Below are 23890 nucleotides of genomic sequence, written 5' to 3' on the forward strand. Positions count from 1 at the left end.
ACAGAGCCTCTCTCGGGGCTACAGAAGATCCTACCCCTTTCCTCACTCCACCCTCCTTAGTAAAGGGCACCAGGCACAGGACCCTCCCCGGGACTCACTAAAATGCTCCTGGATTCTGTTCAGGATGTTCATGCTGTGCTTGCTGTCCACCATGTTCACTGCCAGGCCCCTCTTGCCAAAGCGGCCTGTGCGCCCGATCCGGTGCAGGTAGGTCTCGTTGTCAGGGTTCCCGTCCTTGTCCACGGGAAGATCAAAGTTGATGACGACAGACACTTGTTCAACATCGATGCCTGCGGGAAGGAGAGATGGAAGCTGAGAAGACCAAGGACAGGAGACAAATCAGTCATGTGGTCCATCCATACAATGGAGCATGACTCAGCATTAAGGGAACTCGGCACTAAGAGATGTATATGACGTCAAGTGTAGGAAGCCAGATCTGAAAGGCCATGCAGTGCAAGATTTAGATGATGCCCAAAAGCAAAACTACAGGCACAGAAACCAAACTAGCAGGGGCCACGGGGTGGGGTACAGGGAGAGGTGATGAATGAGTCCCTGAGAGTTGGAGACAGAGAGAAGTAAGGACAAGAGACAAAAATCACTGTTGTCCAAAGGTAAGTCAATACATACCAACTTTGGGTAGAGGGAAAGAATTTGGGGGACCGAGCATGGTGACTCATACTTGTAATCCCAGCACTTTGGGAGGCCGAGGCAGGCAGATCAGCTGAGGTCAAGAGTTCAAGACCAGCCTGGCCAACACTGCAAAACCCCGGCTGTACTAAAAATACAAAAATTAGCTGGGCTTGATGGTAGGCGCCTGTAATCCCATCTACTCAGGAGGCTGAGGCAGGAGAATCACTTAAACCCAGGAGGTGGAGGTTACAGTGAGCTGAGATTGTGCCACTGCACTCGAGGCTGGGCTACTGAGCAAGACTCTGTCTAAAAAAAAAAAAAAAACTGGGGGGACAGGCCAACTCTGGGAATTGGGTACAAGAGAGGGCACATACAGGCATATAGCAGAACCTGGAGGAAAATAACAAAACTGGCAGGTACCAACAAAATTATGAAATCAGTCAGTAAGCCTCCAGGAGACACAATGTTCTAGAGATGGGCGCCCTTGGAAGAGCAGGCTCTGTTCTCTACCAGTCAGATGCCTGTACATTTCCTTCCACCAAGTCAAGACTCCTGTTTTCTGTGGGAGTTTTTATCACCTGAGGGAAATGCAGTCTCTCCTAGAAAGGAATATTGTCACCAACCCCACCGATCTCCCTGAGACCATCTGACTTCCCTGTGTACAAGGATTTCTAGCTCTAACTGGGCCTGGGACCCCGAGCCTGGCAGACCAGGTAGGACACATCCTCTGCTCACCGCGGGCACACACGTTGGTGGTCACCAGAACCTTCTCTTTGCCCTCTCGGAAGCGCTCAATCACCGCAGCCCTCTGCTCCACCATCATCTCCCCACTCAGCAGAGCCACCTGGTGGCCTTCTTTTGAGAGCTCTGCTGCCAGCCAACTAGCTGTTTTGCGAGTCTGTAGTGAAAAGAATTGTTTTATATGAACAGACCTATTAAAAACAAAAGGAAGACAACTGCAAAAAAGGGGCTTGCCACAATTAAAATACATGAAGGCGCTGCTAAATCCAGTTAGGAGGTTAGGCTTAAAATTTATCAATGAAGTATGGTGGTACATACCTACAGTCCAAGCTACACACTTGAGCCCAGGAGTTCAAGGCTGGCCTGGGCAACATGGCAAGAACCCATCTCAAAAAAAAATTTTTTTTTCAAATAGAATTTTCATCATATGATTTCTTTCTTTTTAGATAAGTTACGTAACTGCTGTTAGTTTTTTATCTAGGGAGAGTGTGGTTTTAGCTAAAGATCTTCATTCCTAAATAGTCTATGTTCTTGCCAGATATGGTGGCTCGTGCCTGTAGTCTCAGCGCTTTGGGAGGCTGAGACTGGAAGATCGCTCGAGGCTAGCAGTTTGAGACCAGCCTGCACAACAGAGCAAGACCCCATCTCTACAAAAATAAAAATAATTAGCCTGACATACATGGAGCACACACCTGTAGCCCTAGTAACAACAGCCAAGGCTGCAGTGAGTTATGATCATGCCACTGTATTCTGGCCTGAATGATAGAGCAAGACCCTATCTCAAAAACTAACAAACAAAAAATATATATATATTAAAATTTTATATATTTTTTGAGACAGGATCTCATTTTGTTCCCCACTCTGGAGTGCAGTGGCACAATCACAGCTCACTGCAGTCTCAACCTCCTGGGCTCAATCAATCCTCCCATCTGAGCCTCCCAAGCAGCTGGGACCATAGGCACGCACCACCACGCCTGGCTAATTTTTAAAATTTTTGTAGAGATGGGATCTTGCTATGTTGTGCAAACTGGTCTTGAACTCCTGGGCTCAAGAAGATCCCCCCACCTCAGCCTCCCAAAGGGCTGGGATTACAGGCGTCAGCCACCGTGCCCAGCCATATATATTTTTTTAATGATGAGGTCTCACTATGTTGTTGCCCATGCTGGCCTGAACTCCTGGGCTTAAGCGATCCTCCCACCTCAGCCTTTTGAGTAGCTGGGACTACATGTACTTGCCCAGCTTATATTCTTTTTTTGTTGTTGGGTTTTTTTGTTTGTTTGTTTTTGTATTGAGACGGAGTTTCGCTCTTGTTACCCAGGCTGGAGTACAATGGCACAATCTTGGCTCACTGCAACCTCTACCTCCTGGGTTCAAGCGATTCTCCTGCTTCAGCCTCCTGAGTAGCTGGGGTTATAGGTGCATACCACCACACGGGGCTAATTTTTTGTATTTTTAGTAGAGACAGGGTTTCACCATGTTGGCCAGGCTGGTCTTGATCTCCTGACCTCAGGTGATCCACCTGCCTCGGCCTCCAAAATTGCTGGGATTACAGGCATGAGCCACCGTGCTGGCTGCCCAGCTTATATTCTTAAAAATCTAAAGATTATTTCATTGGCTGTTACTTGGGGTTTTTTCCCCCAGTAATCACTAAGAAGTGGAATCAAAGTCTCCCTCCTACAACTCATTAAAACCTTAGGAGAACAAACCACTTCCTTTCTTCCCACGGCGCCCAGGGGCATCCAGTCCTCCTGAGCCCTGTGGGGAGCTGGCTGAGAGGGAAGGGCCAGGCCTGCCACTGCTGCTACTACTCACATGGCAGAAGATCATGGCTTGAGCAATGGTGATGGCCCCATAGAGGTTACACAAGGCCTGGAACTTCTCGTCTCTGCTGCTGCACAGGACATAGTACTGCTTGATGGTGTCCAGGGTCTCTTCCTCCCGCTTCAGTTTGATAATGTTTGGGTCTGGGACCACTTTCTGGGCAAACTTCCAGACAGAGTCTTCAAAGGTGGCAGAGAAAAGCAGCATCTGGCAGTTCCTGGGCAGCATCCTGCAAGGGAAGGCCCTGGCATGTGGCCCCAGGTGGCCCCGGGAAGCAGCGGAAGCACAACCTCCCCAGCTGGGTCTAGATGCCCAGGAAGGCTGAAGGGGAAGGAGGAGCAGCAGGCCTGGGTGGGGGACAGGGGTTGGGGTCTCCTTTCTCAGCCCAGGCTGGGAGGGACTGTGGTCAGTGCTGACAAGGAAATGGCCTGTCAAACAAATGCTGCTGAGAGTACGAGAGACAAGACCCTGGCAGAGGCCAGAGGAGGCGTCTGAAGTGAAGGGAGAAGACACTGCAGATGGGGAGGCTGAGGAGTCCTCTGCCCTCGAGATCCCTACCTCTGGATGCGGATGCTCTGATCCTGGTGGCCCTGAGTGGCTATCATGACGTCAGCTTCATCCAGAACAAACACCTTGATTTTCTTGGGATCAATGAACTTGAGCTTGGAGCACCAGTCCAGCACGGTCCCAGGGGTGCCAATGACAATCTGCTCGCTGATCTTCTGGCCTCTTTCCACTGTGGAGACCCAAGATGTTTTCCATGCATGGATATTTCTTTTGTTTTTTTTGTTTGTTTGCATTTTTTCTTTTTGTTTTTGTTTTGTTTTTTGAGGCGGAGTCTCACTCTGTTGCCCAGGCTGGAGTGCAGTGGCAACATCTTCGCTCACTGCAACCTCTGCCGCCCAGGTTCAAGCAATTCTCCTGCCTCAGCCTCCAAAATAGCTGGGATTACAGGCACCTGCCACTGCACCTGGCTAATTTTTTTTGTATTTTTAGTAGAGACGGGTTTCACCATCTTGGCCAGGCTGGTCTTGAACTCCTGACTTGGTGATCCACCTGCCTCAGCCTCCCAAAGTGCTGGGATTACAGGCGTGAGCCACCGTGCCCGCCTCCATGGGTATTTCAAAGGCAAAGCCAGCTCTTCTTTCTGAGAAATTCTAAACCTATTATATATTTTAATGCAAATGTTTTGCTGTTTGCATTAATATATTAAGGAAACATTAGGATAGCACTATAGTATTTAATGGACATAAAACCAGACAAAATGCTGAAAAGGTAATTGGTACAAAAATACAATTAAAATAAGTAAGATCCAGTATTTGATAGCACAACTGAGTGACTACAGTCAACAATTTAATGTACATTTAAAAATAACTAAAAGGGCTGGGCGCGGTGGCTCATGACTCTAATCCCAGCATTTTGGGAGGCAGATCACCTGAGGTTAGGAGTTCGAGACCAGCTTGGTCAACATGGCGAAACCCCATCTCTACTAAAAATACAAAAATTAGCTGGGTGTGATGGTGGGCTCATGTAATCTCAGCTACTTGGGAGGCTGGGGAAGGAGAATCACTTGAACCCGGGAGGCAGAGGTTGCAGTGAGCTGAGATTGCGCCATTGCACTCCAGCCTGGGCAACAAGAGTGAAACTCTGTCTGAAAAAAAAAAAAAAAAACAGGCAGGGAGCAGTGGGTCACGCCTGTAATCCCAGCACTTTGGGAGGCCAAGGCAAGCGGATCACCTGAGGTCAGGAGTTCAAGACCAGCCTGGCCAACATGGTGAAACCCCATCTCTACTAAAAATAAAAAAAAATTAGTGTGGTGGGCACCTGTTGTCCCACCTACTCAGGAGGCTGAGGCAGGAGAAGCTCTTGAACCCAGGAGGTGGAGGTTGCAGTGAGCTGAGATTGCACCACTGCACTCCAGCCTGGGCGACAGAGTGAGAATCCGTCTAAAAAAACAAAAACAAGAACCAAAAAAAACAACCACAAACTAAAATTGTTTATAACATAAAGAAAGGATACATGCTTGAGTCAATGGATACCCCAGTTACCCTGATGTGATTATTATGCATTGCATGCCTGTATCAAAACATCTCATGTACCCCATAAACATACACACCTACTATGTACCCACAAAAATTCAAAAATTAAAAAAAATGCTGGCCGGGCGCGGTGGCTCAAGCCTGTAATCCCAGCACTTTGAGAGGCCGAGACGGGCGGATCATGAGGTCAGGAGATCGAGACCATCCTGGCTAACACAGTGAAACCCTGTCTCTACTAAAAAATACAAAAAACTAGCCGGGCGAGGTGGCGGGCGCCTGTAGTTCCAGCTACTCGGGAGGCTGAGGCAGGAGAATGGCGTGAACCCGGGAGGCAGAGCTTGCAGTGAGCTGAGATCCGGCCACTGCACTCCAGCCCGGGCGACAGCGCGAGACTCCCTCTCAAAAAAAAAAAAAAAAAAATGCTGAAAAGACATAGTAAGGATATAAACAATTAGAAGATGAATCCTCTTCAGTAGCATTCTTCTCATCTCTGTAATCATCCAATTCTCTCTGAAGTATCTGATCTTTATTTTTTTTCTGTCAACATTTCTGTCAACAACAGACTGGGACACTTCCTCTTAGGCAGACTTTTTCACAGTTCTTATCTTTCTAATGCACTCTGCCCCTTCAGCTCTATCCTGGCATCTATTTCAAATATGTCAGTTGCTTTTATGTTAGCTGGGCGTGGTGGCACATGCCTGTAATCCCAGCTCCTCAGGAAGCTGAGGCACGAGAATCACTTGAGCCCAGGAGGCGGAGGTTGCAGTAGGCCAGGATTGCATCCCTGCACTCCAGCCTGGGTGACAGAGGGAGACTCTGTCTCAAAAAAAAAAAAAAAAAAAAAAAAAAAAAGGCCAGGTGCCGTGGCTCATGCCTGTAATCCCAGCACTTTGGGAGGCTGAGGCGGGCAGATCACGAGGTCAAGAGTTGGAGATCATTTGGCCAACATGGTGAAACCCCATCTCTACTAAAAATACAAAAATTGGCCAGGCGTGGTGGCGGGCGCCTGTAGTCCCAGCTACTCGGGAGGCTGAGGCAGGAGAATGGCGTGAACCCGTGAGGTGGAGCTTGCAGTGAGCCGAGATCGTGCCACTGCACTCCAGCCTGGGCGACAGAGTGAGACTCTGTCTCAAAAAAAAAAAAGAAAAAAAAATCAGAATTTTCTACCCTTCTACTTTGAATACAAATTGCAAAATTTTAAATGATTATCTCCCAATAAGTTTCATTATATTATTTACTTTTCAGAACTGGCCTCAGGTTGGCATTCGGACATTGTATGCAGACTTGATTTTCATAAAGTCACATTTGTTTCAGAGATCCATAAAACTCAACCAAACCTCTAACATTTTTTTTTTTTTTTTGGAGATAGAATCTCATGCTGTCGCCCAGGCTGGAGTACAGTGGTGCTGTCTCGGCTCACTGCAACCTCCCCCCACCCCCGGCCCGGGTTCAGGCAATTCTCCAGCCTTAGCTTTCTGGGTAGCTGGGATTACAGGTGTGCACCACCATGCCCGGCTAATTTTTTTGTATTTTTAGTAGAGACAGGGTTTCATCATGTTAGTCAGGCTGGTCTCGAACTTCTAACCTTAAAATGATCCAGCCACCTCGGGCTCCCAAAGTGCTGAGATTACTGGCATGATCCACCACGCCTGGCCAACAACAGTTTTAAAATTACTTAAGTAATATTAGTTGTAAAACAAACTAGTGTAGAAAAAATTAGTAACAAAAAAGAATTAACAGAATAATCCCCAGAGTCAATAGCCATAAACATTCTGGGTTTTTATTCTGCTGATGAAGAGAAGTAAATTAGGTAATTAAACAAATTCAGTCCTGGCCTAGTGGCTCACACCTGTAATCCCATCACTTTGAGGGGCTGAGGCAGGAGGATTGCTTGAGACTTGGAGTTGTAGACCAACTTGGGCAACATAGCAAGACACTGTCTTTACAAAAAAAAAGAAGTCTTTACCAAAAAAAAAAAAATTTTTTTTTTTGAGACAGAGTCTTGCTCTGTCGCCCAGGCTGGAGTGTAGTGGCATGATCTTGGCTCACTGCAACCTCCACCTCCCGGGTTCAAGTGATTCTCCTGCCTCAGCCTCCTGAGTAGCTGGGACTACAGGCGCACGCCACCATGCCTGGCTGATTTTTCTATTTTTAGTAGAGATGGGGTTTCACCATGTTGGCCAGTATGGTCTCTATCTCCTGTCCTCAGGTGATCTGCCCACCTCAGCCTCCCAAAGTGCTGGGATGCCAAGGAATGTCCTGATGAGGTGCATGTCTGCAGTTTACTTTCAAATGGTTTGACAAAAATGTATACATTTATGTAAAGCAAATATGGCAAAATGTTAAGTTTTTGAATCTAGGTGGAAAAATACATGTGTTTATTGTATTATTTCAACTATTGGGTATGTTTTGAAATGTTTCAAAATAAAAAGAATTAGGTTGATGATTTAGGACCACATTCACATACTCACATTTATTGCCTCGAACAGCATAAGCTAGCTTCAGTTCAGGGTAAAATTTGCCCATTTGTTCAATCACTTTTCCTGTTTGGAGGGCGAGCTCATACGTTGGGGAGAGGCATAGACACTGGTAGGGAAAGAGTGCAGAGTGCAAATTCAAGACAATAGCTCTTTTGCAAAGGGGAATTACCATTAGGACTTAGCCACTCCTCCAGCTGAAGGTGAAGGAAAGAATATGTACATTAAAGTGTACACCATTTGATTCTTTTTTTTTTTTTTTTTTTTTTTGAGACGGAGTCTGGCTCTGTCACCCAGGCTGAAGTGCAATGGCGCGATCTCGGCTCACTGCAAGCTCCGCCTCCCGGGTTTACGCCATTCTCCTGCCTCAGCCTCCCGAGTAGCTGGGACTACAGGCGCCCGCCACCTCGCCCGGCTAGTTTTTTGTATTTTTTAGTAGAGACGGGGTTTCACCGTGTTAGCCAGGATGGTCTCGATCTCCTGACCTCGTGATCCGCCCGTCTCGGCCTCCCAAAGTGCTGGGATTACAGGCTTGAGCCACCGCGTCCGGCCACCATTTGATTCTTTAAGCTACAGCATCATAAGCTAGAATTCTTAGGTGTCAGAACTCTGGGTAGGTAAAGACACTTGGAAACAGACACTGGCCATTGCAGTACAAAACCTACCCATGAGCACGGATCTAAAGTTCCAGTTGGCATTAGCTTTCTTTTCATTTACTCAGAAAGCTCTCAGAACTTTCTAATGGATGACAGTTGCTGATGAAACAGGTTTTCCTGCAAGTAAAGGAGCCAGGCCTATAAGAAGCATCCCAGAACTGGCACACCATGAAAAAGGAAACAGGATTTTTACTGCTGTTAGAGGATATTCCACATTATTTGTGCTCAATTTAAGGAGTTTTAGTTTGTGTAAAAAGTAATGCATAAATGCATAGCTTGGCTTTTATTTTATTTTTTTGAGACAGAGTTTCGTTCTTTTTGTCCAGGCTGGAGTGCAGCGGTGTAATCTCAGCTCACTGCAACCTCTGCCTCCTAGGTTCAAATGATTCTCTTGCCTCAGCCTCCCAAGTAGCTGGGATTACAGGCACACACCACCAGGCCCGGCTAATTTTTTATTTTTAGTATAGATGGGGTTTCACCATGTTGGCCAGGCTGGTCTAGAACTCCTGACCTCAGGTGATCTGCCCACCTCAGCCTCCCAAAGTGCTGGGGTTACAGGCCTGAGCCACCGCACTCGGCCCACAGCTTGCCTTTTAATCCATCAAATGGAAATCCCCTCTATCTATGCATTAGTAGAAACCTAAATTCATAAATCCTTACCTGGGGGTATTTGTTTGCAGGTTCTACTTGGCTAAGCATGGCCAGCACGAAGGCAGCTGTTTTACCAGTACCAGACTGAGATTGGGCAATTAAGTTCTGTGGGCTGCACAAGAAACAAACTGGTTAGGAGCTTAAATCTCAAGTAACCTTTTTAGTATTAAAAATTCATTTATAGGAGACGTTGGAGTACAGTGGCACAATCTTGGCTCACTGCAGCCTCAGCCTCCTGGGCTCAAGTGATCCTCCTGCCTCAGCCTCCCAAAGCGCTGGGATTATAGGTGTGAGTCACTGCAGTGAGCCTACTGATTTTTTTCAAATGTGAGTCAGCTCATGTTACTTCTCTGCCCAAAAACCTTCCAATAATTCCTCGTTTCATTCAAAATACAAGTTGAAACCCTCATAATGGCATACAGGGTCCTGCATGATTTGCTCCCCATTACACCTCAGCTCTCATTTCCTACTACTCTCTCTTTCTCTCCCTTACTTCGCTCCCCCACAGGGCCCCAGTGCTGCTCCGAGAACATGCCAGTCATGCTCTTGTCTTAGGGCTTCTGTACTGGCTGTGTTGTGCTTGGGACTACTGTCCCCAGATAACATGCTAACTCCCTTCTCTCCTTCAAGTCTTTGCCCAGATTTCACCTACTTCAGGAGATCCTACCTTAACCACTTGATTTAAAAGTGTAATCTACTTTGAAATGCCTAAAAAATACAAGATGTAGGTTTTGGTAGCAGGGTAGGGGTAAGAGTGGCAAGAACCAAGTCTTGCCTTGAAGGTGGCAAGAAGCAGCCTCTGAAGCAGCTCAAGAAACAGGCAAGGCCAGGTGCAGTAGCTCATGCCTGCAATCCCAGAACTTTGGGAGGCCGAGGTGGGTGGATCATTCGAGGTCAGGAATTTGAGACCAGCTTGGCCAACAAGGTAAAACCCTGCCTCTACTAAAATTACAAAAATTAGGCAGGCATGGTGGTGAGCGCCTGTAGTCCCAGCTACTTGGGAGGCTGAAGCAGGAGAATCACTTGAACCCACAAGGCAGAGGTTGCAGTGAGCCAAGATCGTGCCACTGTACTCCAGCCTGGGTGACAGAGTGAGACTCAGTCTCAAAAAAAAAAGCAGGCAAGGTCAGGTGCGGTGGCTCATGCCTGCAATCTCAGCACTTTGGGAGGTTGAGGTGGGTGATTTCTTGAGCCTAGGAGTTCGAGACCAGCCTGGGCAAAATACCGAAACCCTTTTTCTACAAACGATACAAACATTAGCTGGACATGGTGGTACATACCCGTAGTCCCAGCTACTCAGGAGGCTGAGGTATGAGGATCTCTTGAGCCCAGGAGGTGGAGGGTAGAGGTTGCAGGCTGCAGTGAGCTGAGACTGCGCCACTGCACTGCTGCCCTGGTGACAGAGCAAGACCCTGTCTCAAAAAACAAAAAACAAAAAAATGGAGCAGCCGCGGCAGGCCAAAGAGATGGACAAGGAAAATGAGGTCTTCCAGTAGGAAAAGAAGAAAAAAAGAACAGAAGAAACATGTACTAAAAGTGAAGCCATGGGGAGGGCCCCCAGCCACAGGTGGAATTTAAAAATCTGGCAAAAGTAAGCTGTTCCTTGTGGGGACTTCTTTTGTTTTTTTTTTTTTTTTCTTTATTGAGACGGAGTTTTGCTCTTGTTGCCCAGCTGGAGTGCAAAGGTGCGATCTCAGCTCACTGCAACCTTCACCGCCTGGGTTCAAGCAATTCTTCTGCCCCAGCCTCCCGAGTAGCTAGGATTACAGGTGCCCGCCACCACGCCCAGCTAATTTTTGTATTTTTAGTAGAGATGGGGTTTCACCATGTTGGCCAGGCTGGTCTCGAACTGCTGACCTCAGGTGATACACCCGCCTCGGACCTCCCAAAGTGTTGAGATTACAGGCGTGAGCCACCACACCTGGTCTTTTTTTTTTTTTTTGAAACAAGGTCTCACTTTGTCGCCCAAGCTGGAGTGCAGTGGCACAATCTCAGTTCACTGTAGCCGCCACTGCGCGGGTTCCACGCAATTCTGGTGTCTCAGCTTCCTGAGTAGCTGGGGCTGGTATGAACCACCATGCCTGGCTATTTTTGTATTTTTTTTTGTATAGATGGGTTTCACCATGTTGGCCAGGCTGGTCTCGAACTCCTGACCTCAAGTGATCCGCCCACTTCAGCCTCCCAGAGTCCGGGGATTACAGGTGTGAGCCACTGCGCCCAGCCACCACAGTGGTAACTCTTTATTCTATTTCTGTTTAAACATCTAGATTCCCTGTCAAAACATCTGTTACCCCTTGTAGTTAGAATAAAGTGTTGTACATTTAATTTCTTTTTTATTTTTACCTTTTAATACTGATGAGGTCTTACTGTGCTGCCCAGGCTGGTCTCAAACTTCTGGGCTCAAGCCGTCTGCCTGCCTTGGCCTCCCAAATTACTGGGATAATGGGCATGAGCCACTGTGCCTGGCCAAAATTTATTAATTTTTTTTTTTTTTTTTTTTTTTTTTTTGAGACGGAGTCTTGCTCTGTCACCCAGGCTGGAGTGCAGTGGCCGGATCTCAGCTCACTGCAAGCTCCTCCTCTCGGGTTCACGCCATTCTCCTGCCTCAGCCTCCCGAGTAGCTGGGACTACAGGCACCCGCCACTTCACCCGGCTAGTTTTTTTTTTGTATTTTTTAGTAGAGATGGGGTTTCACCGTGTTAGCCAGGATGGTCTCGATCTCCTGACCTCGTGATCCACCCGTCTCGGCCTCCCAAAGTGCTGGGATTACAGGCTTGAGCCACCGCGCCCGGCCTATTAATTTTTTTTTTTTTTTTTTTGAGACGGAGGGTCACTCTGTCACCCAGGCTGGAGTCCAATGGTGCGATCTCAGCTCACTGCAATCTCTGCCTCCTGGGTTCAAGTGATTCTCTTGCCTCAGCCTCCTGAGTAGCTGGGACTACAGGCACATGCCACCACGCCCAGCTAATTTTTTGTATTTTTAGTAGAGACGGGGTTTCACCATGTTGGCCAGGCTGGTCTCGAACTCCTGACCTCAAATGATCTGCCTGCCTCAGCCTCCCCAAATGCTTGGATTACAGGCATGAGCCACTGCACGTGGCCAAAATTTATTATTTTTATTTGAAGTAAAAAAAAAGTCATAAAATTTGCCCTTTTACCCACTTTTAAGTGTGCTATTCAGCGGCATTAACATTTGTAATTTATCACCTGTTATATTTTAATAAAAATGAATTAGCTATATTTCTTTTTTTTTTTTTTTTTTTTTGAGACGGAGTCTCACTCTGTTGCCCAGGCTGGAGTGCAGTGGCGCGATCTCGGCTCACTGCAAGCTCCGCCTCCTGGGTTCACGCCATTCTCCTGCCTCAGCCTACTGAGTAGCTAGGACTACAGGCGCCCGCCACCGCGCCCGGCTAATTTTTTATATTTTTAGTAGAGACGGGGTTTCACTGTGGTCTCGATCTCCTGACCTTGTGATCCGCCCGCCTCGGCCTCCCAAAGTGCTGGGATTACAGGCTTGAGCCACCGCGCCCGGCCGAATTAGCTATATTTCAAACTAGAATGTAAGCTCCTTGTGGGCAGGAATTTTGTTCTGCATTGTTGACTAATGTATCCAAGTGCCTAGCATAGTATCTGTTATATAACAGGCACTCAATAAGTATTTGTTGATGATAAAAGGTACTAGATAATTCTAGTAATAATGCTGGTCTCTTCTAATATTGTCAATCTAAAAATGAGCTTCTTGGCTAGGCCCAATGGCTCATGCCTGTAACCCTAGCACTTTGGGAAGGCAAGGTGGGAAGCGTGCTTGAGCCTAGGAGTTCAAGACAAGTCTGGGCAACAAAGTAAGACCCCATCTCTACCAAAGCCCCCCTGAAAAACAAAAACAAAAAAAGCCTGGTGTGACACCTCATACCTGTAATCCCAACACTTTGGGGGTTTGAGACCAACCTGGGCAACATAGCACAACGCTGTCTCTGATAGAGATATAAAAATTAGGCCTGGTGTGGTGGCTCACACCTGTAATATCAGCACTTTGGGAGGCCGAGGGGGGCAGATCACGAGGTCAGGAGTTCATGACCAGCCTGGCCAACATGGTGAAACCCCATCTCTACTAAAAATACAAAAAAATTAGCTGGGCATGGTGGAGTGTGCCTGTAATCCCAGTTACTTGGGAGGCTGAGGCAGGAGAATTACTTGAACTGGGACCTGGGAAGCGGTGGTTGCAGTGAGCTGAGTCTCAAAAAAAAAAAAAAAAAAAAAAAATTGTATAAAAATTAGCCAGGCATGGTGGTTTGCACCTGTGGCCCCAGCTACTTGGGAGGCCAAGGTGGGAGGATTGCTTGCGCCCAGGAGGCAGAAATTGCAGTGAGCCAAGATGGTGCCAGTGCACCTAGCCTGGATAACAGAGTGAGAAACTGTCTCAAAAAAAAAAAAAAATTGGGGGAAGGCCAAGGTGGGAGGATTGCTTGAGGCCACGAGATCAAGACCAGTCTGGGCAACATAGCAAGACGCCCATCTCTATTAAATAAAGAAAATTAGCTAGGCATGGCAGCACGGGCCTGTAGTCCTAGCTACCTGGGAGGCTGAGGCAGGAGGATTGCTTAAGCCCAGGTGCTCAGGGTGCAGTAAGCTATGACTACACTGCTGTACTCCTGCCTAGGTGACAGAGTGAGACCTTATCTCACAGAAAAAAAAAAAGTTAGCATCTACAAAAATATTAGATCCACAAATATAAATGATCAATATGAAACCATGTCATAAATACTCCATTTATTCACCCTAAGCATGCTCAAAGTCCCAAGCTAAAAAAAAGACACTATCCATCTGGAGAAAATGTCACTGTTATGACACAGAACAAAGAAAACTTGAGAAAATACAGACCCAAAATATCTATTTTTATTTTTATTTATGATTTTTTGAGACAGGGTCTCACTCTGTTGCTCAGGCTGGAGTGCAGTGGTGCAGTCTTTGCTCACTGTAGCCTCAATCTCCTGGGCTCAGGTTACCTCCTACTTCAGCCTCCTGGGTAGCTGGGACTACAGGCACATGCCACCATATTTGGCTAAGTTTTTGTATTTTTAGTAGAGACAGGGTCTCACCATGTTGCCCAGGCTGCTCTCGAACTCCTGGGCTCAAGCGATCCGCCTACCTCGGCCTCTCAAAGTATTGGGATTACAGGCATGAACCACCACACTTGGCCTAAAATATCTATTTTTAGACAAAAAAAAAAAAAGATTCAGAATTTAGGATTATATGCAGAATTGTATATAATCATATAAAATATAGGATCAATCTGTATTAAATTTCCATCATGCTCTAGAATCTTGTTACTCAGAATGTGATCTGAAACATCAGCATTAGCATCACCTGCAAGCTTATTAGAAATGTTGACCCTCAGTCCCCACTTAGACCTACTAAATTCAGACCCTGCATTTTAATAAATGTCTATGAGATTTGTATGCCTGTGAAAGTGGGAAATGCCCTGCACCAGGAAACCACCTTAGTTACTGTATTATTCAGGTCTCCTAGAGCTGTTTGGCTTCTATTATATTTGACACAATGACTTTTATATATCAATACAATGAAATCATGGTGCATATACGATACAAATGTATATTTACCAACATAGGAAGATTATCATATAATTTAAAAACACAGCATATAAAACATTATTTATATGTCAACCTTTTTTTTTTTTTTTTTTGAGAGGGAGTCTCGCTCTGTCGCCCAGGCTGGAGTACAGTGGCTGGATCTTAGCTCACTGCAAGCTCCGCTTCCCGGGTTTACGCCATTCTCCTGCCTCAGCCTCCCGAGTAGCTGGGACTACAGGCGCCCGCCACCTCGCCCGGCTAGTTTTTTGTATTTTTTTTTTTTTTTTTGAGACGGAGTCTCGCTCTGTCGCCCAGGCTGGAGTGCAGTGGCGCGATCTCGGCTCACTGCAAGCTCCGCCTCCGGGGTTCACGCCATTCTCCTGCCTCAGCCTCCTGAGTAGCTGGGACTACAGGCGCCCGCCACCGTGCCCGGCTAATTTTTTTGTATTTTTAGTAGAGACGGGGTTTCACCGTGGTCTCGATCTCCTGACCTTGTGATCCGCCCGCCTCGGCCTCCCAAAGTGCTGGGATTACAGGCGTGAGCCACCGCGCCCGGCCTGTTTTTTGTATTTTTAGTAGAGACGGGGTTTCACCATGTTAGCCAGGATGGTCTCGATCTCCTGACCTTGTGATCCGCCCATCTCGGCCTCCCAAAGTGCTGGGATTACAGGCTTGAGCCACCGCGCCCGGCCTTTTTTTTTTTTTTTTACTTGAGATGGAGTCTCGCTCTGTCGCCCAGGCTAGAGTGCAGTGGCGCAATCTTGGCTCACTGCAAGCTCTGCCTCCCAGCTTCACGCCATTCTCCTGCCTCAGCCTCCTGAGTAGCTGGGACTACAGGCGCCTGCCACCACGCCCGGCTAATTTTTTGTATTTGTAGTAGAGACGGGGTTTCACCGTGTTAGCCAGGATGGTCTCGATCTCTGGAGCTCGTGACCCACCGGCCTCGGCCTCCCAAAGTGCTGGGATTACAGACATAAGCCACTGCTCCTGGCCATATGTCAACTTTTTTTTTTTTTTTTGGAGACAGAGTTTCACTGATGTTGGCCAGCCTGGTCTCCAACTCCTGACCTCAGGTGATCTGCCCGCCTCGGCCTCCCAAAGTGCTGGGATTACAGGTGTGAGCCACCACCCCCGGCCATAAAGTTATATATATGGCTGGGCACGGTGGCTCACACCTGTAATCCCAGCACTTTGGGAGGCCGAGGCGGGCGGATCTCTTGAGGTCAGGAGATAGAGACTATCCTGGCTAACACAGTGAAACCCCATCTCTACTAAAAAAAATACAAAAAATTAGTTGGCGGGCACCTGTAGTCCCAGCTACTCGGGAGGCTGAGACAGGAGAATGGAGTGAACCCAGGAGGCAGAGCTTGCAGTGAGCTGAAATCTTGCCACCGCACTCCAGCCTGGGCGACAGAGTGAGACTCCATCTCAAAAAAACAAAAACAAAAAAGTTATACGTATATATTTACATAGAGAAAAGTCTAGAAGTCTCCACTCCAAAATGTTAATAATGTAGGGAGAGGGATATTACAAATGATTTTTTTGTTTTTTGTTTTTGGTTTTTTTGAGATGGAGTCTCACTCTGTTGCCCAGGCTGGAGTGCAGTGGTGTGATCTTGGCTCACTGCAACCTCTGCCTCCTGGGTTCAAGCCATTCTCGTGGCTTAGCTTCCTGAGTAGCTGGGACTACAGGAGCACACCACAACACCTGGCTAATTTTTGTATTTTTTTAGTAGAGTCGGGTTTCATGTTGGTCAGGCTGGTCTTGAACTCTTGACCTCAAGAGATCCTCCTGCCTTGGCCTCCCAAAGTGTTGGGATTACAGGCGTGAGCCACTGCACCCACCCCCCACCCGCCCTTTTTGTTTGTTTGGTTTTTTTTTTGAGACAAACTCTCGCTGTGTTGTCCAGGCTGGAGTGCAGTGATATGATCTCGGCTCACTGCAACCTCTGCCTCCCGGGTTCAAACAAATCTTGTGCCTCAGCGTCCTCTTTTTCTCTTTTGAGACAGGGTTGCTTTGTTGCCCAGAATGGAGTACAATGGTGTGATCACGGTTCACTGCAGCCTGAAACTCCTGGGTTCAAGTGATCCTCCTGACTCATCCTCCCGAGTAGCTGGGACTATAACTGCATGCCACCACGCCTGGCCAAGTTTATAACTTTTTTGTTGTTGTTGTTGTTTGTTGAGACAGGGTCTTGCTACATTGCCCAGGCTGGTCTTGAGCTCCTGGCCTCAAACGATCCTCCTGCCTTGCCTGTCAAGTTGCTGGGATTATAGGCACAAGCCACATTGCTGGCCTGTGAAAATAATAAAAGTTTTCAAAAATGGAAAATCTAAAATGAAATGGAGTTGTAATAGGACACATACGGCTCAGCAAGCATCAGTGGTAACGCATTCTCTTGTATCTTGGATGGACGATTGAAACCCATGGCATAGACTCCTTGGAGAAGCTGTGGTTTCCTAGAAAAACAGTTAAAGATGAAAGTCATTGTCTCTTTGGTTGAGGAAAGCAGCAAAATATCTGGAGGATTTTTCTCCTTTACTGTTTACACATAGTTTTTTGTTTATTTGTTTGTGAGACAGAGTCTCAATCTGTTGCCCAGGCTGTAGTGCAATGGTGCAGTCTCGGCTCACTGCAACATCCACCTTCCGGGTTCAAGCAGTTCTCATGCCTCAGCCTCCCGAATAGCTGGGATTACAGGTGCATGGCACCATGCCCTACTAATGTTTTTTTTTTTTTTTTTTTTGAGACAGAGTCTCGCTCTGTCGCCCAGGCTGGAGTGCAGTAGTGCGATCTCGGTTCACTGCAAGCTCCACCTGCCGGGTTCACGCCATTCTCCTGCCTCAGCCTCCTGAGTGGCTGGGACTACAGGTGCCCGCCACCACACCCGACTAATTTTTTTTGTATTTTTGTAGAGACGGGGTTTCACCGTGTTGGCCAAGATGGTCTTGGTCTCCGGATCTTGTGATCCACCTGCCTCGGCCTCCCAAAGTCCTGAGATTACAGGCGTGAGCCACTGCACCTGACCTAATTTTTTTATTTTCAGTAGAGACAGGGTTTCACCATGTTGGCCATGCAACTCCTGACCTCAAGTGATCTGCCTGCCTCAGCCTCTCAAAGTGCTGGGATTACAGGTGTCAGCCACTATGCCTGGCCTACACATAGTTTGTAATCAACAATAATTGAGCTGTGCTGAACTGAATACATGTTAGTACAGCTAAAGCTTTCACCCATTATCTGGAAATTTTACTAAATATCCCAAAACATCTAAAGTATTTGTTTATATTTTTTATATGGAGTCTGGTCTTGCTCTGTTGCCCAGGCTGGTCTGCAACTCCTGGCCTCAAGTGATCCTCTCACCTTGGCCTCCAAAAGTGCTGGGATTACAGGTGTGCACCACCGCATGCAGCTAAATTCTTTTATACAACTTGGTTAGTGGCTGGGCGCTTTGGCTCATGCCAGTAATCCCAGCACTTTGGGACGCTGTGGCAAGTGGATCACGAAGTCAGGAGATCAAGATCAGCCTGGCCAACACAGTGAAACCTGTCTCCACTAAAAATACAAAAAGTAGCCGGGTGTGGTGGTGCACGCCTGTAATCCCAGCTACTCAGGAGGCTGAGGCAGGAGAATCACTTGAACCCGGGAGGCAGAATTTGCAGTGAGCCGAGATCGCGCCACTACACTCCAACCTGGGCGAAAGAGTGAGACACCGTCTAAAAAAAAAACAAAAAAAAAAAACCTTGGTTAGCTAAAACTGTTCTGTTGTGATAAAAAGATATCTATTACAGACCTAGGATCTCTATTTCAGTGCAAAGGGGAGAGTCCGAAAGTGAATAAATACTCACAGTCGAAGCTCTTCAAAAGACTTCACTGAGTACAGAGGGGAGTTTGGATCCCGCTGCAGGACTTCTACTTGGTTTGTGTTATCGACAAGGTTACTTCTGATCAGCTTGTTGAGTAAGGACTGGGCAGCTCTGTCCTCTGTCAGGAAAAAGAAAGCAAAGAATTTTTAAAAGTCCTTGAAACCTACCAAGCATTTACTCTAATTCAACTGCCATTTGTATTTTGAATAATAATGTACTGAACATTCAACTTCAAGGTACCTCATAGTTTTGACTTATAAATTAAAATAGTTTTATTAAAGAAAAAAGTTATGATACATCACCCATTTAGGCCTCATACTCTTCTCCAGACTCTAACAGCCCTCTTTTCCTGCAGTTACCTATTCCTCTTATCCAGACACACATATTTACTCCCCCATTTGCACTATGTATAAACCTAAAGTAATTAACAATCACAACAATGGGAAAAAAAAACAGGAATTAACAAAGTCTGTACCTTAATTTTTTTTTTTTTTTTTTTTTTTTGAGACGGAGTCTCGCTCTGTCGCCCAGGCTGGAGTGCAGTGGCCGGATCTCAGCTCACTGCAAGCTCCACCTCCCGGGTTCACGCCATTCTCCTGCCTCAGCCTCCCGCGTAGCTGGGACTACAGGCGCCCGCCACCGCGCCCGGCTAATTTTTTGTATTTTTTTTTTTTTTTTTTTTTTTTTTTTTTTTGAGACGGAGTCTTGCTCTGTAGCCCGGGCTGGAGTGCAGTGGCCGGATCTCAGCTCACTGCAAGCTCCGCCTCCCGGGTTTACGCCATTCTCCTGCCTCAGCCTCCGGAGTAGCTGGGACTACAGGCGCCCGCCACCTCGCCCGGCTAGTTTTTTGTATTTTTAGTAGAGACGGGGTTTCACGGTGTTAGCCAGGATGGTCTCGATCTCCTGACCTCGTGATCCGCCCGTCACGGCCTCCCAAAGTGCTGGGATTACAGGCTTGAGCCACCGCACCCGGCTGTACCTTAATATTGGACAAGTTGGTCTCATCTTGTCATGCATGTCAAATGTGTCAAAATAACATTAAGCTTAATTTTATTTGACAATAGAGATTGTCCAATAAACTTAAAATTTTTTATAATGGCCTGTTCAAGTGTTCAGTTGTTCAGTGTAAACTTTCTCTAAATGTAAACCATTAGAACTCCTTCACCTATTGACTATTTATATTGAACTTTTTTTTTTTTTTTTTTTTTTTTTTTTTTTTTTTTTTTGGAGACAGAGTCTCGCTCTGTCTCCCAGTCTGGAGTGCAGTGGTTCAATCTTGGCTCACTGCAAGCTCTGCCTGCTGGGTTCACGCCATTCTCCTGCCTCAGCCTCCCAAGTAGCTGGGACTACGGGTGCCTGCCACTATGCCTGGATATTTTGTTTTTGTATTTTTAGTGGAGATGGGGTTTCACCGTGTTAGCCAGGTTGGTCTTGATCTCCGGAGCTCATGATCCACCCGCCTCAGCCTCCCAAAGTGCTGGGATTACAGGCGTGAACCACTGCACCCGGCCCCTATATTGAACTTTTATGCTAGCACTGTATCACCCATTAAAGTCGAGCCAAACTGGGTATAAAAATGAAGCCTCATAACAATCCACTTTCTTAGAATGTAGAAGCTTGTTATTATATAAAGCTCCACGGCTGTGTTACCTTTCTCTTCTTCATCTGTCTTCTCTGCATTGGTATTGGTCTTGACAACAGCACCTTTATCAGACACAAAGTGGCCATCACTCAAAATCACATCCCATACCCAATAGCTGGGACAATTCAAATTCTATAGCACTAGAAGTTTTTGTAAAGGCCTAGAGAGCAAAAAAAAATGAGGAAACCAAGCCGCTGATAAAAACATTTTATTGTCCCTAAATAAACAAAGGTGTAAAACACTGTTGCTCATATATATATAGAGAGAGATATTTTATTTATTTATTTATTTGTTATGCCCAGGCTGGAGTACAGTGGCGCAATCTCAGCTCACTGCAAGCTCCACCTCCCGGGTTCACACCATTCTCTGGCCTCAGCCTCCCGAGTAGCTGGGATTACAGGCACCCGCCACCATGCCCGGCTAATTTTTTTTGTATTTTTAGTAGAGACGGGATTTCACCGTGTTAGCCAGGATGGTCTTGATCTTCTGATCTCGTGATCCACCTGCCTCGGCCTCCCAAAGTGCTGGGATTACAGGCGTGAGCCACCGCGCCCGACCTCTGTTGCTCATATTCTTTCCTATTCTAGGTCTCCTCCCCGTACCTCAAAAACTATTATTTCCCTCATTGAATCAATACTTCTGAAATATTATAGAAAGATTAGAGCAATTAGTGATCAGAAACCACCTTGATGCTCAACAGAGGAATATCTATGCAAATGGGATTTTATTAATATGTGAACACAATAATGCCATTAAAATTCATGTATATAACAAATGAGCAGTAAGACCAACAAAATTCATGCAAATAATTTTTTTTTCTCTTTTTTTGAGACGGAGTCTCACTCTTGCCCAGGCTGGAGTGCAGTGGTGTGATCTCGGCTCACTGCAACCTCTGCCTCCCAGGTTCTAGAGATTCCATTGTCTCAGCATCCTGAGTAGCTGGGATTATAGGTGTGCACCACCACACCTGGTAAATTTTTGTAGTTTTAGTAGAGATGGGGTTTCACCATGTTGGTCAGGCTGGTTTCGAATTCCTTACCTCAGGTTATCTGCCCACCTCAGCTTCCCAAAGTGCTGGGATTATAGTGTGAGCCACCACACCCGGCCTATAAATTATTGATTAATATAAATTTATAGTCAAATGATACTGTGGTTATATAAAATCATACAAAAAAGATTGTAAGTGAATTTTGAGAAAGGCAAATGTTACATTACCTTCCAGTAATATTAAGTACATCAACAATAATGGAAATCTTAAATTTGGATAAATATGATTTCAGAATAATTAGGATAGGTAAACTGTCAGATTCCTCCCACTTTGTCTATCTCATCCCAAATTGAGAACATTAAAAAATTAGTCTTTGTCAGTATAGTCCCATGGTTAGTAATTAGTCCCACTTAAGTAGCCTAATTCGTTTTTCACTCCCACACCCTTGCTATCAGTGTGCAATCCTCATTCTTGTATTAAAAACACTTTGAAGCCAGGTGCGGTATCTCACTCTTGTAATCCCAGCACTTTGGGAGGCTGAGACAGGAGGACTGCTTGAGCCCAGGAGTTAGAAACCAACCTGGGCAACCCACGGAGACCTCATATCTCTTTTTTTTTTTTTTTTTTTGAGACGGAGTCTCGCTCTGTCGCCCAGGCTGGAGTGCAGTGGCCGGATCTCAGCTCACTGCAAGCTCTGCCTGCCGGGTTTATGCCATTCTCCTGCCTCAGTCTCCCGAGTAGCTGGGACTACAGGCACCCACCACCTCACCTGGCTAGTTTTTAGTATTTTTTTTTTTTTTAGTAGAGACGGGGTTTCACCGTGTTAGCCAGGATGGTCTCGATCTCCTGACCTTGTGATCCGCCCATCTCGGCCTCCCAAAGTGCTAGGATTACAGGCTTGAGCCACCGTGCCCGGCCGGAGACCTCATCTCTATAAAAAATAAAAATAAAAAATTAGTTGGGCGTAGTGCATTGTGCCTGTAGTCCCAGTTACTCAGGAGGCTGAGGCGGAGGATCACTTGAGTCTGGGAGGTTGAGGCTCCAGTGAAGCATGATTGAACCACTGCACTCCAGCCTGGGCAACAGAGCAAGAACCTGTCTCTTAGAAAGTAAACAAATAAAAATAAATAAATAAAAACACTTCGGTCATACAAACCAGTTTGTTGATTTAAAAATCAGATGATACCAGTATCGTCCAACGCCCTGCCTGGTACAAATACAATTTTTTTTTTTCCCAGACAGTTGTTACACCAAAACAAAAATACTGAAGGAAATCACATTTGTTTTCAAACTAGCTATTAGTTACTTACCATTGGCATCTGGTTTGATTTTCTCTTCCTTAAGATGCAAGTTGCTCAACTAAATGGAGAATATGGGGGAGGGGGAAAGTGTCAGGAAAACCACTTAAAAAGATTTGGAATCAACAGAGCCTCCCTAACGAAGCTGGGGATAAAACAGCCATTCTCAAGGTATATTCATTAGGACCAATTCATTGAGTTGTTCCGTTTACTAAATGTCTGATGAGAATAAACAAAATTTCCCATAAATACATCAGTGGAAAAAAATGCTCCACATCGGTACCTTCTACTTACAATTCTGTGAGAGAATTGTAATTTGTGAGTTTGCTTAATGCCCTGATTATAAACTCTCTCTCTTTGTAGAATATCATTAGACTTGTCATTCTCTCATATTTCTTTTGTGTATGTGGGAATTGCTCCATTTCAAATCATATTTCAAACGAGGAAATTTAAAGAGATGTTGAAAAAATGCAGTCATACTTCGGAGAACACTGGGAAGGGAGGACTGCCATGAAAAGCATCTGTAAAGCCGGGTGTGGTGGCTCGCACCTGTAATCCCAGCACTTTGGGAGGCTGAGGCAGGCAGGTCACGAGTTCAAGAGATCCAGATCATCCTGGCCGACATGATGAAACCCTGTCTCTACTAAAAATACAAAAATTAGCTGGGGTGGTGGCGGGCTCCTGTAGTCCCAGCTACTCGGGAGACTGAGGCAGGAGAATGGCGTGAACCCGGGAGGCAGAGCTCGCAGTGAGTCGAGATCACGCCACTGCACTCCAGCCTGGGCGACAGAGCAAGACTCCGTCTCAAAAATAAATAAATAAATAAATAAATGAATAAATAAGAAAAGAAAAGCATCTGTGGGTAGGAATTAGTCATGCTGCAGGATGATGTTAGAGTTGTAAGACCACAGTATGCTTATGTGCAGCCTCACATTCAAGTCACCTTTTGCTGGTGTCTGATACTGTAGTTGGGAACAGCCAGGCGCATTGTGGCATACTGTGTAATTAAAATACCCACTAGGCTGAAGTGGAAATAGAAAGAAAGAGACAGAGCAAAGAGACATTTCAAAGAATGAATTACTACGACTTTGATCAAATACTGTATATTAGGGATATCCTATCAGGTTTTATCTCCTCTATTAGAATGCAAATACCTTCCTGACAGGGCCTATTTCGTTTTCTACTGCTCCTTGAGTAGCAGGGCTACCCCACAGGAAATGTGCCCAGAGTAGCCGATATTTCTATTTTTGGTCTTTGGATGTAGCACAGAGTAAAGTAAGTGCTCTAGTCGTAAATTTTTCGTAAAAAAAAAAAAAATCAAAACAAAAAAGACTTTCTTTTTTTTTGAGACGGAGTCTCGCTTTGTCGCCCAGGCTGGAGGGCAGTGGTGCGATCTCGGCTTACTGCAAGCTCTGCCTCCCAAGCTCACGCCATTCTCCTGCCTTAGCCTCCTGAGTAGCTGGGACTACAGGCGCCCGCTACCACCCCCAGCT

The 23890-nt window shown here is 46.2% G+C and overlaps 1 protein-coding gene across 21 annotated transcripts in view; it reads right to left on the reverse strand.

Annotated features, from left to right (window-relative positions):
• LOC102134450 (ATP-dependent RNA helicase DDX19B) overlaps window positions 1–23890 on the reverse strand; it is a 39159-nt gene that overhangs the window by 565 nt on the left and 14704 nt on the right. For 11 of the 21 annotated variants that reach the window (XM_005592529.4, XM_045381719.2, XM_065536713.1 and 8 more), the window contains 10 exons: window positions 22410–22458; window positions 20120–20173; window positions 18452–18587; window positions 16973–17065; window positions 9025–9127; window positions 7703–7817; window positions 3751–3928; window positions 3184–3421; window positions 1366–1528; window positions 99–290 (listed from right to left, as the gene is read on the reverse strand). In XM_005592529.4, coding sequence (XP_005592586.2) covers window positions 99–290; window positions 1366–1528; window positions 3184–3421; window positions 3751–3928; window positions 7703–7817; window positions 9025–9127; window positions 16973–17065; window positions 18452–18587; window positions 20120–20173; window positions 22410–22458 — 1321 coding nt within the window. Of the gene's footprint in view, window positions 1–98; window positions 291–1365; window positions 1529–3183; window positions 3422–3750; window positions 3929–7702; window positions 7818–9024; window positions 9128–14114; window positions 14224–16972; window positions 17066–18451; window positions 18588–20119; window positions 20174–21950; window positions 22031–22409; window positions 22459–22946; window positions 23041–23890 lie in introns of those variants that run through there. The other 10 variants (XM_015442716.3, XM_074027594.1, XM_074027593.1 and 7 more) reach the window with 6 other exon arrangements.

The sequence above is a fragment of the Macaca fascicularis genome, chromosome 20 (genome assembly GCF_037993035.2).
Source record: "Macaca fascicularis isolate 582-1 chromosome 20, T2T-MFA8v1.1".
Taxonomy (NCBI): Eukaryota; Metazoa; Chordata; class Mammalia; order Primates; family Cercopithecidae; genus Macaca; species Macaca fascicularis.